We start from the raw sequence: 14,402 nt of genomic DNA, 5'->3' as shown, positions 1-14,402 counted from the left end.
TAAGTTGTGAGGTCAAACCACACTCAAAGCTCCTGCCACAATAAACTGTGTGTGTGTTTGTGTATATAACTGTATATTCTATAAGCATATTTGGTGGAACAACCTTGCAAAGCCTTGAGAGGCTTTAAACTGCCGACCTGCACATGGCTGCCTCTGTCATATTCAACTTTTTGACTGCTGAGCAACATCATCCAAAGCTTCCTACCAGGAAGGAAAAAAAAGACAAGACAATGCTTGTTATCCCCACATGTATGATAGTTGATAGTTCAAGGGCAAAAGCAGATGTCAGAGAAATCATTGTAAACATTTTTTATTCATAAATTGGCTTTCTGTTATTTATAACAGTGTCAAAAGACTCATGTCATTAAGTATTGTAAGAACTATACACTTCAGATCCTCGATCTTCGCATGTATACTTTCCATGTTTGTTATAGCTTATGTCGCTTTAAAAAAAAAGAAATCTGCTACACGAATAAAATGTCAAAAAATGAAATAATGTTGGCTCTGAACGGATTAATAGACTAATGGTAAGCCCATCTTTCCTGTGTACAAGAGCATGGGGTAGTAAGGGGAGGTGCTTTTGGCAACAGTCTCCTTGGCAACAGTGCTGACGTGTAGCGAAAAGCCCTCCCACTATGATCCCTCCCAGTGAATGGAAATAGACGCTATCCAGTCAGAGACCTTTGTTTTTCAACGTAGGCGTCTACGGCACTCGTGTCCAGAGATATTTTGTCAAACAGTGCTTTCAACCGAAGCAATATAAATAATAAAAACAATAGAATATACCATAGGCCTACATCGACTTACGACCAACGAGGAGAAAAAAGCAACAATTTAGCATAGCTGCGTTTAGCGCGCGCGATATTGAACTGAGAACAATCGTACGTGCGGCAGTCTAGGGTACAGGCAAAGAAAAAACCCAGGAGGGGTATTCACTGCTACATTCAAGAGCCCTTTTAGGTTCTACATTTCTGGATACTGTTTTTTGTTTTTTATTATTAACTGTTAGGTTTTTCTCTTAGGATCCAGTTTCTATTTAGATGGCAAGCTTCCCAGACTCTGTAAACGAAAATGAAATAGGTAAGGAAGACCCTTTTCACTGTTTTGTTTAGGGGAGGGGTTGTTAAGTATGTGAATGATTAAAGCTAGTCTATTTGACATTTGTTTTATAATGTTATAAAAACTTTCTATACATTATAGTCAAATATAGTTGCCTACGTAATAGTGTATGTCCCTGAAATAAAGAATGTTACAGCAATATGAATATAGGCTAAATACATACATATAATGGTAGCCACATCTAGCGCGGCGCTAGTCTTGGATATTCTTGCGAATTGTCTTTACAATTGATAGAAAAACAAAAACAAAATCTGTTGTACATAATTTCTCTTTTGTGTATAGCGTTATATTGATTTAATAAATAATGTATGTAGGCCTAGTCTATAGATAAAAGTGGAGGTTCCCTATCTGGATTATTTACCCCCCCCCCCCCCCCCCCTCCCAGGCTAGTCAGTGCCATTACTGCAGTAGGCCAGTATGACTCATCCTTCAGTAATTATGAATACAAAAAAGTTTTACTTTTTTTCTGTCAAGGAAGCCACATTCATTCACACAATATGCACCTGTTTAATTGATTACTTGTAACTTTTTATTTGATTAATTCTTATAGTGTACAGGGGATGTGTACAAAAAATGTTTTGTCCTGAAAGCTTTGAATGAATAATTCTTAGGTCATATCAGTTGTTGAGTTAAACATTTAAATGTAATCCATGAATTGGGATGTGTTGGTACAATTAAGTTATGTCTGACAAATAAAAATTTTCTTACAGGTAAGGCAAAGTTCATTGGTGAACTCTTAGTGCCTGTTGCTCCTTTTGAGCAGAAGTCCGGTCGGGAGACCTGGACTGTAGCGTTTGCACCTGATGGTTCCTACTTTGCTTGGTCTCAAGGCCATCGTATTGTGAGGCTTGTTCCTTGGTCAAAATGCCTGAAGAATTTGTAAGTAGACCATAACCCGTACCCAGTAAAAAGTGTATTTGTATATTACAGTGGCAAGAAGGGCTTCACATTTCTAATTAACATGGTTTCACAAGCATTGCCAGGTCCAGAAAGGGAGGAAATGGATATAGCAGGGCTCTAGAGTGCGACCAATTTGGTCGCACTATGCGACCAAAATGTGTGCGGGTGCGACTAAACTACACCTTATTCTTGTTTAAGATCATTTACATAATATATACGTATGAATGTATATGGAGCGTGATAAAAAGGTGACCTTGAAATTGTGGCGACGCAAGGAAAAATTTGGGTGCACCTAACTTTTGTGCTGGTGCACCTAAATAAAAAAGTTAGGCGCACCAGTGCAACCAAGGCAACAAGTTAGTCTGGAGCCCTGTATAGTGAAGTGATGTATGCTGCTCACTGCCCCAAACCCACTGTTCATACAGCTGGGACATGCCTTCCTTCATGTCCAGCATTCATATCATTTTTAGCGACCCTTCTGTAGTATTTTACTAAAGCAGGTCACTCGGGTGCATCTCACCTTTCTGCACACTTACAAAGGCCACTATAGGGTAAAACTCATTGTTTAACTAAAAACTCTCTTCCAGCAGGTTATTGTACCTGTGGAAATAGGTGGTCTATTGTATTGGCTTTTCCGTCCTAGTCTGGTTTTTGCACGTTGTTGTCTTTTGAAGAACAAATAGTTCTTCTGTTCAAATAATTAACTTTTGGGTAAACTTAATTTCAGTTACAGAGCATATTTGTTAAGAGTGCAGATAATGAAGTTGAAGGTGGAAAGAATGATTGTTCACAAGCTTGTTTAAAAATGTGACAACATAATCTAGGATAATCTGTGAACAGTTTACCAGGTTAAAAAGCTATTCTAAAACAGTTCAGTTGTAATAAAAAGGGTGTTGGCTTAGAAAAGTTTGGCACAAGAAAGAAAAACATTACAGCTTGAGATTTTATAGAACCACATCCTTTTGCTGTTAAACATATTCAAAGGTGTATTGCCCTGTTATCGGAAACATGTCAAGTTGTAAAGTTTCAAAAATGGTTGTTAACTGATAAGAAACATTGAATCAATAGAACTGCATCTCCAACATTCTATGACAACGTCAGAGCAGTCGACTTATCTCCTGGATTTTTCTAGAAGTTCATGCTCTCTTCGTCAAAGAAGGAAGCATAAAGAACTCACTGTGTTGGGGTTCAAAACTGCCAAGGACACGTGGTGTATATTATCTGCTGCCTTGCTGCCGAATGAGCCATTTTTCTGCTCAATAAGGCCTTGTGATACTTTTAGACCCATACGATCAGACCCAAACTTTGAAACAATTGAAGATCTTGTCTGTTTGCCTGATTTTTTTTTTCTTGGATAAGAATTGTTTTTCCAACTAGACTTGAGAATCACTGTTGAACATTGCTCAAACACATCACTCAATACTCAAATTCAACTGTGACATGTCTTGGAACAATACAGAACAATTCTGAGCAATTGCTGTGTAAGATTGGAATGTGATTTTTTTTAATTATTCAGTTGTCACGAGTTGCCCATTCAACCTTTGTTGTCAGTCAGCCTGCTAAAGGGCACTACGCAATATTGTACAAATTTCACTGACCAAGATATGTTAAGGTACAGATGGCCCCTTGCCACGAAACTTCAATGCTGCCATGCATGCATACATGAATACTATTAATGACTGTATGTCACTTATCAATCTCTCCCTCCACACTTCCCTACCTTCTGTCCTGTCCTCTGTCCCTTATCCCCTCTTATATCACTACCCTCACTGCAGCTCTGTGGGTCATGGAGAGGGCACCAACGGGGCGAGCCCTCGCCACTTGTCAAGGCAGAACAGCAAAGGGAGTCAGGTGATGCCTGCCTACGAGCCCCGGGAGCACACCATCGACTGTGGCGATGTCGTCTGGGGCCTTGCTTTCGGCTCCTCTGTTCCTGAGAAGCAGAGTCGTTGCGTCAACATTGAGTGGCACCGGTTCAAGTTTGGCCAGGATCAACTACTGCTCGCAACAGGCCTCAACAATGGACGCATCAAAATCTGGGATGTCTACACTGGTGAGACTTTGGGGGCATTTTGTGGCTCTAACTATAGTAAGAATCATAAATAGGTCTATGTTTTAAGGGAAATTAACAACCCTGTGTTCAGACCTGAGTTTTTTACTTGCAGCCTAATTTGATCAATTCAAATAATCAGGTTTTGTAGTAAATCAAATTCAAATGCTAAAGTTTTGATATAGGCCTACTACTGAAAGGGAATACTTGATAACTGACTGAGACATTGTATGTTGCAGAGCTGCAGGGCCTTTAATAGCAGTCATTAATTAGAGTAGACTAATCCCGGTTGCGCTACGTAAGCCCTTCCTGATGGAGATAAAAAACTAGCAAAAAACTAGCTTTTTCCTAACGTAAAAGAGGGAAGGCTCATTGGAAATACCAGATCACTCCCAAATCTGGACATTTTCACAGCCCTTCCTGGCGCCAGCCACATCCTTAGGTTTCCTGTTCCAAATCCAGGAAGAGACACAAACATACCCAGTCAGTGTTATATAAGATACTGACGTTATAGCTTTATTGCTGCTGTTTGTCTAGATGCAGATCCTCTCAGCGATATTTTTTTGGGCCACACCTGATTGATGATCTTTGTTCCCAGATCCTGCCCCAGTCTTTGTTTTGCAAGAGCAGACTACATGGCTGATGTTCAAAACTTGACAGGCCCCCTCTCACTCAGAAGCTCATTGGCTCACTTGTACACACTCCCCAACACACGTACACAGTCCTCACTCATGCCCAGCCCTTTTGAGCTTGAATGTGTACAGACCTAAAAATCTTCATACATGAATTTGCTATGGCATTTTGTTTTCTGGACATATGTGACAAGTACAAAACAGTAACATTTGATTTTGAAAACAGCGTGGACAGATTATCTGTAACAAGATTATATTGATGTAAATTGCAGAAACTTTGAGTTTGTTACAGGAGGTAGCATAGGAGCAATTTTTGCCAGGCGTGTAATAATTTCATTGTACTTTGAGTATTTGGTCTGCTGAACTAATCTGTAGGCTATACTTTTAGCTGTACATACTTGATTAAGACTTACTCTGTGACTTTTGAGGGGCTGGTCTAAGAGGCAAGTTGTCATTAGCTGATGAAGAACCCTAGTATCGGGGTTGGTGTCGAGTTATGAGATCTATTCAGGTCTTGAACTAACTTGAGCTCCAGTCTGGAAATAGCTGTTTTTCTATACAAGAGGGCGTTACACACAATGCTTGCTACTAGCAACACTAACATGCATTTTAGACTATTCCCCCAGTCCAAATCAATTGGGCTGAATATTACATGAATACATAGTGGTTCTTTTTTATTTATTAATTTACAATTATAGGCGGGATCACTTCTAAAACGATTTGGCGGCTTCACCTACACAAATATATTTTATGTTTACACTACTAAAGACTTCATGAAATAGCTGAGTTAGCGAGCACCTGACTTAGGAGTTCTTAAGAGTTCTCAATGAATCTGGTGTTTTGACACAGGTATCAGGAAGCAACAAATTGCAGGGATTAAGTCAGGATTACTCAGATTGCACTTGTTGTAGCCCATATCCAATTGGCTGAAGGGCATTCAGTGCTGAGATCTGACTGTAGACAGGACGCTCTAAAATTTAGAGCGAGGGCGTGGCATTATTTAGAGTCTAAATAGTGCCACGCCCTCAATCTTCCAATTTCACACTCAACTGCACCTAGTTCTTTTGCAAAGTCAAGTAAATAAGTCTCCCTCTCTGTCTCCATCTCTTTCTCTCTCACTCTCTCAATACTCTTAACTGTTCTTCCTCTTTGTTACTTTATCTGTATTATTCAATCAGATTTCATCTTACCCACATCTTAATTATTTTGTATACTATTGTACATTTACATTTATGCATTTAGCAGACACTTTTATCCAAAGCGACTTCCAAGAGAGAGCTTTACAAAAGAGCATAGGTCACTGATCATAACAACGAGATAGCCCCAAACATTGCGAGCAGCCAACAAAAATGAAGCATACATTGTGTAAAACCAAATAAGTGCCAAAGGGAAGAACCATAAGAGCATGCAGTCAAACAAGTTCCAATTGAACAACATGAAACTTCCCACAAGAGTGCAACAGTGTACCTGTAGAAAAAACAATCAACAGTAAAATATTTCACAGTGAGTACAAGAATTTGAAACCGTTACAACTAACCAACAAGAGCAACAAGTCTCTCAATACGAGTCATTGTGATCCTGGAGGAAACTAACATCAGGTCCAGCCAAGCATTCCTAAGTGCCATTGTACTCCCGGAACAAGTGCGTCTTGAGCCTTTTCTTGAAGGTGGGGAGACAGTCAGTGTCCCTGATGGAGGTGGGGAGTTGATTCCACCATTGGGGGGCCAGACAGGAGAAGAGCTTGTGTTGGGACCGGGCGCTCTTGAGCGGTGGGACCACCAGACGGTTGTCAGAAGAAGACCGTAGGTGGCGGGGGGGGGGGGGGGGGTGTAAGGCTGGAGGAGAGACTTGATGTAGTCGGGTGCAGTCCCGTTCACCGCTCGGAAGGTCAGTGCCAGAGTCTTGAATCCGATACGGGCCGTGATTGTAAGAGATGACTGTCTTGTTCCTGCTCACAGGGATTTAAACCCAGATGTTCAACACAATTTCCCTCTGCGAAAAACCCTTAAGTAGGGAGCCCCAGCATTCTGATCCACAAGCCCTGCCACATTCTGATCCACAAGCCATGACACATTCTGATACACAAAACCTGCCACATTCTGATCCACAAGCCACATTCCTCAAGACGTTACTTGTTCAGGAGGGTTGAGAGTAACCGTATTAGTGCAGTAAATCTCATCTTTTCCCACATTCTTGTTTTGACTGTTCCTTTTAGGAAAGCTGTTGCTGAATCTAATGTTCTTCTTGTTTTGACTGTGCGTTTTAGGAAAGCTGTTGCTGAACCTAATGGACCATACCGATATAGTACGAGACTTGACCTTTGCCCCCGATGGCAGCCTTGTACTTGTCTCCGCCTCCAGAGATAAGACCTTGCGAGTGTGGGACCTGAAAGATGATGGTAAGAATGTGCAATATTCCAAGCCATTATTGAGTGGAACATTTGACCATTTTAACCAATATTCCTCTTTTCAACTGCTCATGTGTACCTTGACTTTAAAAGAGGCTCAGGCAGTCATACAGGAAGTCCCTTAAAAGAAAATGTAGGGCTTACCTATAGTATATCACGCTCTGCCATGCATTCCTAGTTGGGAAAACTTTCCAGTTGTATTTCATGCCAATTAAAAACAACCACACGTGTTAATAAGTATTTATATTTGATCAAATCACCCAGACTCTTGTACAGGGCATTCATAACACAAGCAATGGGAGTTTGGTACTTTCAGCTTTGCGTTTGCCCCACAACACACCACTCCCAGCTGGAAAGACGGAATGTTTCTAACTGAGCTCATAGCCCAATTATCCTGTACAACGTGAATTAATATTTCCAGTAGTTACATACTTTCATGTTACATTTAATTAACTTTTTTCTTTCCTGTGTCACAGGAAATATGATGAAGGTGTTACGGGGGCATCAGCACTGGGTTTACTGTAGCGCCTTTTCCCCGGATTCCTCCATTCTGTGTTCTGTCGGAGCTGGTAAATCGGTATGTACTCCAGTTCGGTTTCTCCTCCTTTCTTTTTCTGAGATGGATTGGTTTTCTACTCTGTGTGCTATTGCTTGTGCCTAGTAATGCTCAATGAACCTACCAATGAAACTCCACCCCCGCCCCATTGCCACCTCTATAAAACCTTGACCTACCGCTGAGTGTCATGACTAGCCTCACTCCAACCTGCCTGTATCTTTTGGAGGGTTTGCTGCAGAAACATACAGACTAAAGAAATGTATACCATCTTGGCTTAATATTATTTGCTGGAGCCTTGTGCTACAATTCTACTTTCCATGTACTGATTGCCAAATCAATTTAATTTGAAGTAAAGCAAGATACACTGTATTATCGAAAGCTATTGCCTCATTCTCATATTGACGGCCCAGTACATGAACACTTGGTTGTTTTTAATGAAGAGACAAACCCAATGCAGCGTTATCCCTAAAAACTTGGCTGTTAATGTAGCCATTACTTTCTCCCTATTATACAGGGTTTTAGGCTTTGTTAGGCTGTATGTTAGGCTGTATGTGTCCATACAGTGTGTGTCTTGCTTTCCCTGTCACAGGTGGTGGCAGAGCTTCTGTGTGTGAGTGGTTTTGAAGGGAGCGCCGCGCTGACATTTGAGCAGCCGGTGCAGAACGCAGGGGCATCGGTGCTACAGCGCCTGGGGACGTACTGTGCCCGCAAGGGGCACCCTGGCACCTGACCCGCAAGGGCGTCCCGTACGTAGGTGCTGCTCCGTGTCTGTCTACCTCTGCTGTCGCAGTTCCTCCTTTTTCATTTCAATTTGAAAGTCATTCCGATGGCAGTTAACACCCCCCCCCCCCTCAGAACTTCATCTCTCCTCCATAACCCCACCACAATCCCATCTTTACCTACAAACTTGTAGTATTACAGCATATTAGCTCACATTTATCCAGTCGTTTTTGTCCCCCAATAAACTTTCTATCAGTTACATTGTCAGTGTCACAGACCTTCAGTTATGAAATGTAATGTTCTTAGTTAGTTTTAGACAGCACTTCAGTCACTGTAGTTTTGTAATCTAGATCTTCCCTGTCCCCACTGGTCACTCTTCCCCTGGGCCCATGTGTGTGGTTAGGGTACAGTGTCAGCCTGCAGAACGCCCGTTTTCTCTGTTCTGGCACGCCTGCTTTGTCCCTTTTGTAGTAGGTTTGGCGTGGAGGGCTCAGGGCATTGTTGGCATCAATGGAAAATGAAAGGGCTCTTTGTGCGACGGCAGACTGCCTGCATCCCTATAAATGTCTGCCTTTGTCCAACACACACTGCTTCACTTAATAAGAATGTTGAAGTGACACAAATGCACAAGTCAGTGAATTCCCAGTTGTGCCTTTATCTGAGGCAACAACATGAACATTGGGAGTTCTAGAGGAAATTCATTCCTAGGTGCCGGAATGCCAGCTGTACTTTTCGAAAGCAGTTAAAACTTTTACCAGCCAACACTGAACAAATGAATTCATTCCAAAATAGAAAGCTACTAGTAATATGAGTGAGAAAATGTCAGCCAATACAGGAGTGGAAACTATAACTGTTGCCACTTGCCAGCCATTTTGGAGCTGATTTCCCCCTCATGCAGTTTTAGCAGCTGTCAGTCTTCTCATGTTAAGTATGTGGCGGTTGCAGCTGGGCTGGAATGCAGGCAGTTGCCTCAAGCCTTGGGAGCCTTTTCATTTAACACTAGTGCTTACAGAAGGGTGGAGCAGAACACTAGAGTAAACTAGAGTAGCCAAATAATTGACATTGCCAGATTGTGGTATGGCATATAGCTGCTTTAGCTTAAATGTTACACTTTTGCTCAAGTGCAATGTTTTTGGGGTTCTGTTTTGATTAAGGAAATAGGAAGTTGCAACAGTAAGAATATACTTAAATACATGACAAAGCATATTCTACTTCCCGTTCAAATATGTCATTAAACATGCAAGCATCTTGTCATGCATTGCACTGGAGCAAAGCAAAGTTTTAAACCATGGCTGACTGTAAAGAAAAATGCTGAATGTGACTGTGTGTGATTGTGTGTGCGTGTGTTGCCAAAGGCATCAACCTTTTGGCCATCAAATGTTCTTTTCTCTTGCAGTATCTGTCTCTTCTTGGCTACCGCCGGAGGTGTGAGCCTATTGTAAACACAAGTGAACTAAAACTCTGAAAGGGGAAACCAGTGGAGTAACATTATGTTACCTTAAGTCACTACTTTTTTACGTTTTATTTTCTCCTTTATCTGTATAGTTTTTATTTGAAGGAAATGTTATAGTGCTATAATAGTATTGTAAGAAAAACATTACTTAGATTTTGATATATACATATATACTGTATAACCCTCTGTAAATAATATGTTGTAGTCAATAGTATGGAACTGTACTGGCAACTTTATAAAGAGAAACAAAAGTAGCATTTTGTATTAATAGGTTTGCTACTTATGTAGCATGTGCTGGATTTGGGCTGTTTGGCTTGATGAGCTATTAAGACATGACACTAAGCATAGAATGATTGATTTTTACAATTATTCCTGTTTTATTATGTTGACTAATTACATTTTTAGTTTGTGTCTTAAGTTATCACTACCAATTTTAGAAAAACATTTCAGTGTGTGTGTGACATTGCTCAAATTATTTTCTGTTTGTAACATGGACTTTATTCTTGTGCAGGTATTCCTCTGGAACATGGATAAATATACCCTGATTCAGAAGCTGGAAGGTCACCATAATGATGTGGTGTCCTGCGAGTTCTCACCTGATGGAGCCCTGCTGGCCACTGCCTCCTACGACACTCGGGTCATCGTGTGGGACCCCCACATTGGCACCATGATCCTGGAATTGGGGTGAGATGCAAGCACACACACACACACACACACACACACACACACACACACACACACACACACACTACACATTACCACCACCTCCACCTATACTATATTTAACCTAAAATAAAGATTTCACTAAAACTGAATTTTCTGGATACTTATCTGCAAACAACCTCTCACTGATCTCACCAAATGTTTGTAGATTTTTCTAGCTTAGTATTGAATTGGCTTGATTTGTTATCAAATTCAGTACCAAACAAACCACTGGGCCCAAAAGTCTCACTCAACAGTCAGCTCTTTTCAAGCATTACCCTTCCATTACAGATTATAGGAGTTATAGTTACGGGTATTGGTGTTAGCCAATTGGCATTAGTGTGCTACTACTTAACCTGTGCAGCTCTGGGAGGGAAGGCTTTTAGTTTTTTGGGCACCATAATGTCATTTTTTATATATGTGTATTGTTTTTTTCTTATTATTCTGGTGTTTAAAAAAGCAAATCCTAAGAAAGGCTTTAGTTTCAACTGACCCTTCTCGTTCTTCTGTCTTCCAGGCACCTCTTCCCTCCTCCATCCCCAATTTTTGCAGGTGGATCAAACGATCGCTGGGTACGCTCGGTGTCCTTCTGTCACGATGGGAGCCATATCGCCAGCATCACTGACGATAGGTAGGAAACAAGCCTGATGATAAGTTACTTACATTTTCGCCCTGGTCTAGGATACTCTATTAAGACTGGCCTTACCAGGACAAGTGGCATGTATACGCTTAAATAAAGGAATACAAATTATTTTAATGGAGAAGTTGGTGCTGCAGTATAAGGTGAAAGCTATGAGGTTAATCATGCAGAATGTAGGCTTAAAATCATTTTCCAAACCCGTTTTCAAAGATGTTTTAAGAAAAAAATTCTGCATAAACGCCTACTCTGTAAACAGTTTCCCCCTACTGTAGACAAACCCTGGTTTGTGCTTCAGTGTTTTTATGTGGTGAGGGAGTTACAAGCCTAATGGATTCTGAGTCAGGCAGTGTGGAGCTGTTGTTGCAGGGCTCTGTTGGGAGTAGTCACATGACCCACATATGACAACCATTAATCACCGACTGATGCCCCATTTCCTGCTCTACAACGCCACGCCCTGTCCTCTCATTGGCTAGACTGTTAAGTGTTTGCACAGAAGGCCCTCATAGGCCAAGTGAGAGGGAGAAGAAAGGGAGCAGAACTGCTCACAAAATGGCCGATGTAGAACATGTATTTCACTGTATTCAGATTCAGACTATAGCCATTCATGGCTGCTGTTAGGACCAGTTTGAGTTTGTATAAGAGGAAAATGCTTATGGTAGAAAGTTATATTAAAGTCAATTTAAAAAAGTAGACATAAAAAACTTAACATTTTGTATATAATTGAAACTGAAATGTTGTCAGCTTTGCTCACATTCATCATTATTTTATTATTTTGCCACTATTGTATAAAGGTAGCCTTCTCTGTTCCTTGCTTTCCCTGTGACTGTTTTGTCTCTCATGACGTATTTTTGGTCTCTTGTAGACTGGTGCGTTTTTGGAGCATCGATGAGAGGTCCCCACAGGCTACTGCCCCCCTCACTAATGGTATCTGCAGTGCCTTCTCAACTGATGGGAGTGTCCTAGCTGCTGGGTATGGCATGTGCACACACACAGTTAAAACCAAACATACACAGTAGGATCCAGTTTGCACAGCTTTTATTTTAATATCGTGTACAGTATTTTGTTTAAAAAAATGGGAGGCTGTACTTTGAGTGGTCACACGCATAAACTTCTCTAAACTTGCAGGGAATTGCCTTTGATCTGGACTGCATTCCAAGATATGTATTGACAGATGAATGACTGTGTTCTGTCTTTCTCTCAGGACCCGAGATGGTAGCGTTCATTTCTGGGAGAGCCCTCGTAGCACCGCCAGCCTGCAGCATCTGTGCCGCATGGCTCTGCGACGAGTCATGCCCACTCAGCAGGTGCAGGCGCTGCCCATCCCCACACCCCTCCGTGACTACTTGTCCTACAAAATCCTTTAACCCCTATGCTGCCCTCCTGCCCATAGTATGCTGGAAACCATTGAGTTATTAACATTTCTAGAAAAATACAGAGAAAGAGACACCCTCCCCCACAATTCTTAACGTGATTCCATCTGGGCCCCCTCCTCTGCTGTTCTTTGATGAGGCCACCTCTTTATCTATTTATTTTGATTTTACTTCCAGTCTGTTTGCTGGTGGTGGTGAATTATGATGGTTAAGTTATTTCTGTGGCCTGTCACTGCCAAGATGCGTCTATCTATAAGGGTCACCGCTATTCTGGTTTTAGACCTTGCCAATGCAGAAACTTCTTCTGTTTACCAACCAGTTGTCACTTTAACTTAAGACTACACACAAAGAGCTGAAGTGATTTTTTTTTTCCTGCTGAGAAAGAAATCGTTCAACTGCTGGCTTCACTATAAAGATTGAATGTCTGCATATCAAATTCTTACATCCCCAAAGCTGTGCTTTACTGCTCAAAGAGAGGAAAATTTAGGTGTGTGTGTGTGAGAAAGAGAATGAGAGAAGTTCTTGTGCAAACAAAAGTGTGTCAGTGAGCATCAGTACCGATAACAAAGTGTATATGTATGTATACTGTATGTGTGTCTAGCTGCAGGAGGGCCTGCTTGGTCCTCATGGACAAGGGGCAGGTTGCCTCTCCACATGCCTGTGCCAGCTCATCAAGGGATTATTCAATGCTACCCAAAGTTACCTTGAAAAATCTCACAAACCATCAAAAGTGTATTTCATTTTTCAAACCTGTCGATATAGCTAATTGACTAAAGAAGCTACTGTTGAACAATCCCTTTTACAAGCTTTCCTCAAAATCTTTGCTTCCTCCCCCCCCCAAAATCCTGTAGCCGATAAGCTTTTGTTTTGCTTGGCCAAACAATAGCAAGTACCTCAGATGGCAAAATGTAGTTGTCTAATATAGTTGTCGAGTTAATTTTTCTTGTACAAATATATATATAGACAATTCCAAGTCTGCAAGTCTATGTATATCTATAGTATGTATAGATATATATACCTGTATATAAACATATCAGAGAGCCTAGTGTGCTTTTTCTTGGTTTCCTTTTTGTATATTTTCTCTCTTCTAATGTGAACATCTGTAAATGAATGACACAAGATGTCTTAAGAGATAAGGATGTAGTCTGTACTCTTAGAGGTCAGACCATGACTGTGAAATTGTGAATGGTAAAAAGCCCTAGGTCTTTAAGAGATTGTATGTCAGAAAAGAGCCCTCGTGATCACTGATCATGAGTATCACCATCTTAGTTTTATTTGCCAAATTCTTTGCCTTTCTCTTTTAGATATTTCTCATTGGCTAGTTACGTCCAATCAGTGACTTGTTTATGTGTAACAATAGGGAGAAACGGGCTTCCTATCTGGCTTTGGAGGATTTCAGCCATGCATCTGTTCGCCATGCAGAAAACTCCACAAATTCAAAATAAGTAATTAAACTCAATTTGTTTTACCTGTAGTATGGTTACCTTTCCGAAGAATATGTTTCCATTTGTAAATATGGTTGGGTAATTGAATGTGAAGCCAGCCTTTTACAGGCTCTAACATAATATGCAGACATTTCATATGACTAAATGGAAATAAATAATGTGAAAGTTTGCAAAGAAGGATTACAAATGGAAAACTATTTATATTCAGTTTGCTTGTGTTGTCCTTTGTTGACCAATTAGAAGTGGATACATGGTTGGTATTAAACATTCTTGGCAATAACTTTTTGTCAAATGTCAGTGCTGAAGCCAAAGGAACCTTCTTGGCCTTTATCTCTTTTATCAACATTCAGACAAGTTTGTTTTCTTGTTGGCTAAAACTTGAAAATCTTTCTGTGCAGTGCAGTTGAA

At 40.9% G+C, this 14,402-nt stretch overlaps 1 protein-coding gene across 1 annotated transcript; it reads left to right on the top strand.

The window, feature by feature from the left end:
- The first annotated feature begins 671 nt into the window (after positions 1-671).
- wsb1 (WD repeat and SOCS box containing 1) lies at positions 672-14,402 on the top strand. The gene is made up of 9 exons (XM_062473987.1): positions 672-1,080; positions 1,830-1,998; positions 3,795-4,072; positions 6,968-7,099; positions 7,585-7,685; positions 10,349-10,521; positions 11,057-11,170; positions 12,042-12,149; positions 12,381-14,402. The coding sequence occupies exons 1-9, from the start codon at positions 1,041-1,043 to the stop codon at positions 12,541-12,543; spliced, it is 1,278 nt and encodes a 425-aa protein (XP_062329971.1). The 5' UTR covers positions 672-1,040; the 3' UTR covers positions 12,544-14,402.

This window comes from Osmerus eperlanus, chromosome 11, assembly GCF_963692335.1.
Source record: "Osmerus eperlanus chromosome 11, fOsmEpe2.1, whole genome shotgun sequence".
Lineage (NCBI taxonomy): Eukaryota > Metazoa > Chordata > Actinopteri > Osmeriformes > Osmeridae > Osmerus > Osmerus eperlanus.
The sequence above is the reverse complement of the archived record's forward strand: the minus strand, read 5'-3'. Positions and strand labels throughout refer to the sequence as shown.

Excerpts from the sequence above, each read along its gene's own strand:
- wsb1 (XM_062473987.1), top strand. The coding sequence starts at position 1,041 with ATGGCAAGCTTCCCAGACTCTGTAAACGAAAATGAAATAG. Across the intron at positions 10,522-11,056 it reads ACCATGATCCTGGAATTGGG|GCACCTCTTCCCTCCTCCAT; the intron begins GTGAGATGCAAG and ends TCTGTCTTCCAG. Across the intron at positions 11,171-12,041 it reads GCCAGCATCACTGACGATAG|ACTGGTGCGTTTTTGGAGCA; the intron begins GTAGGAAACAAG and ends GGTCTCTTGTAG.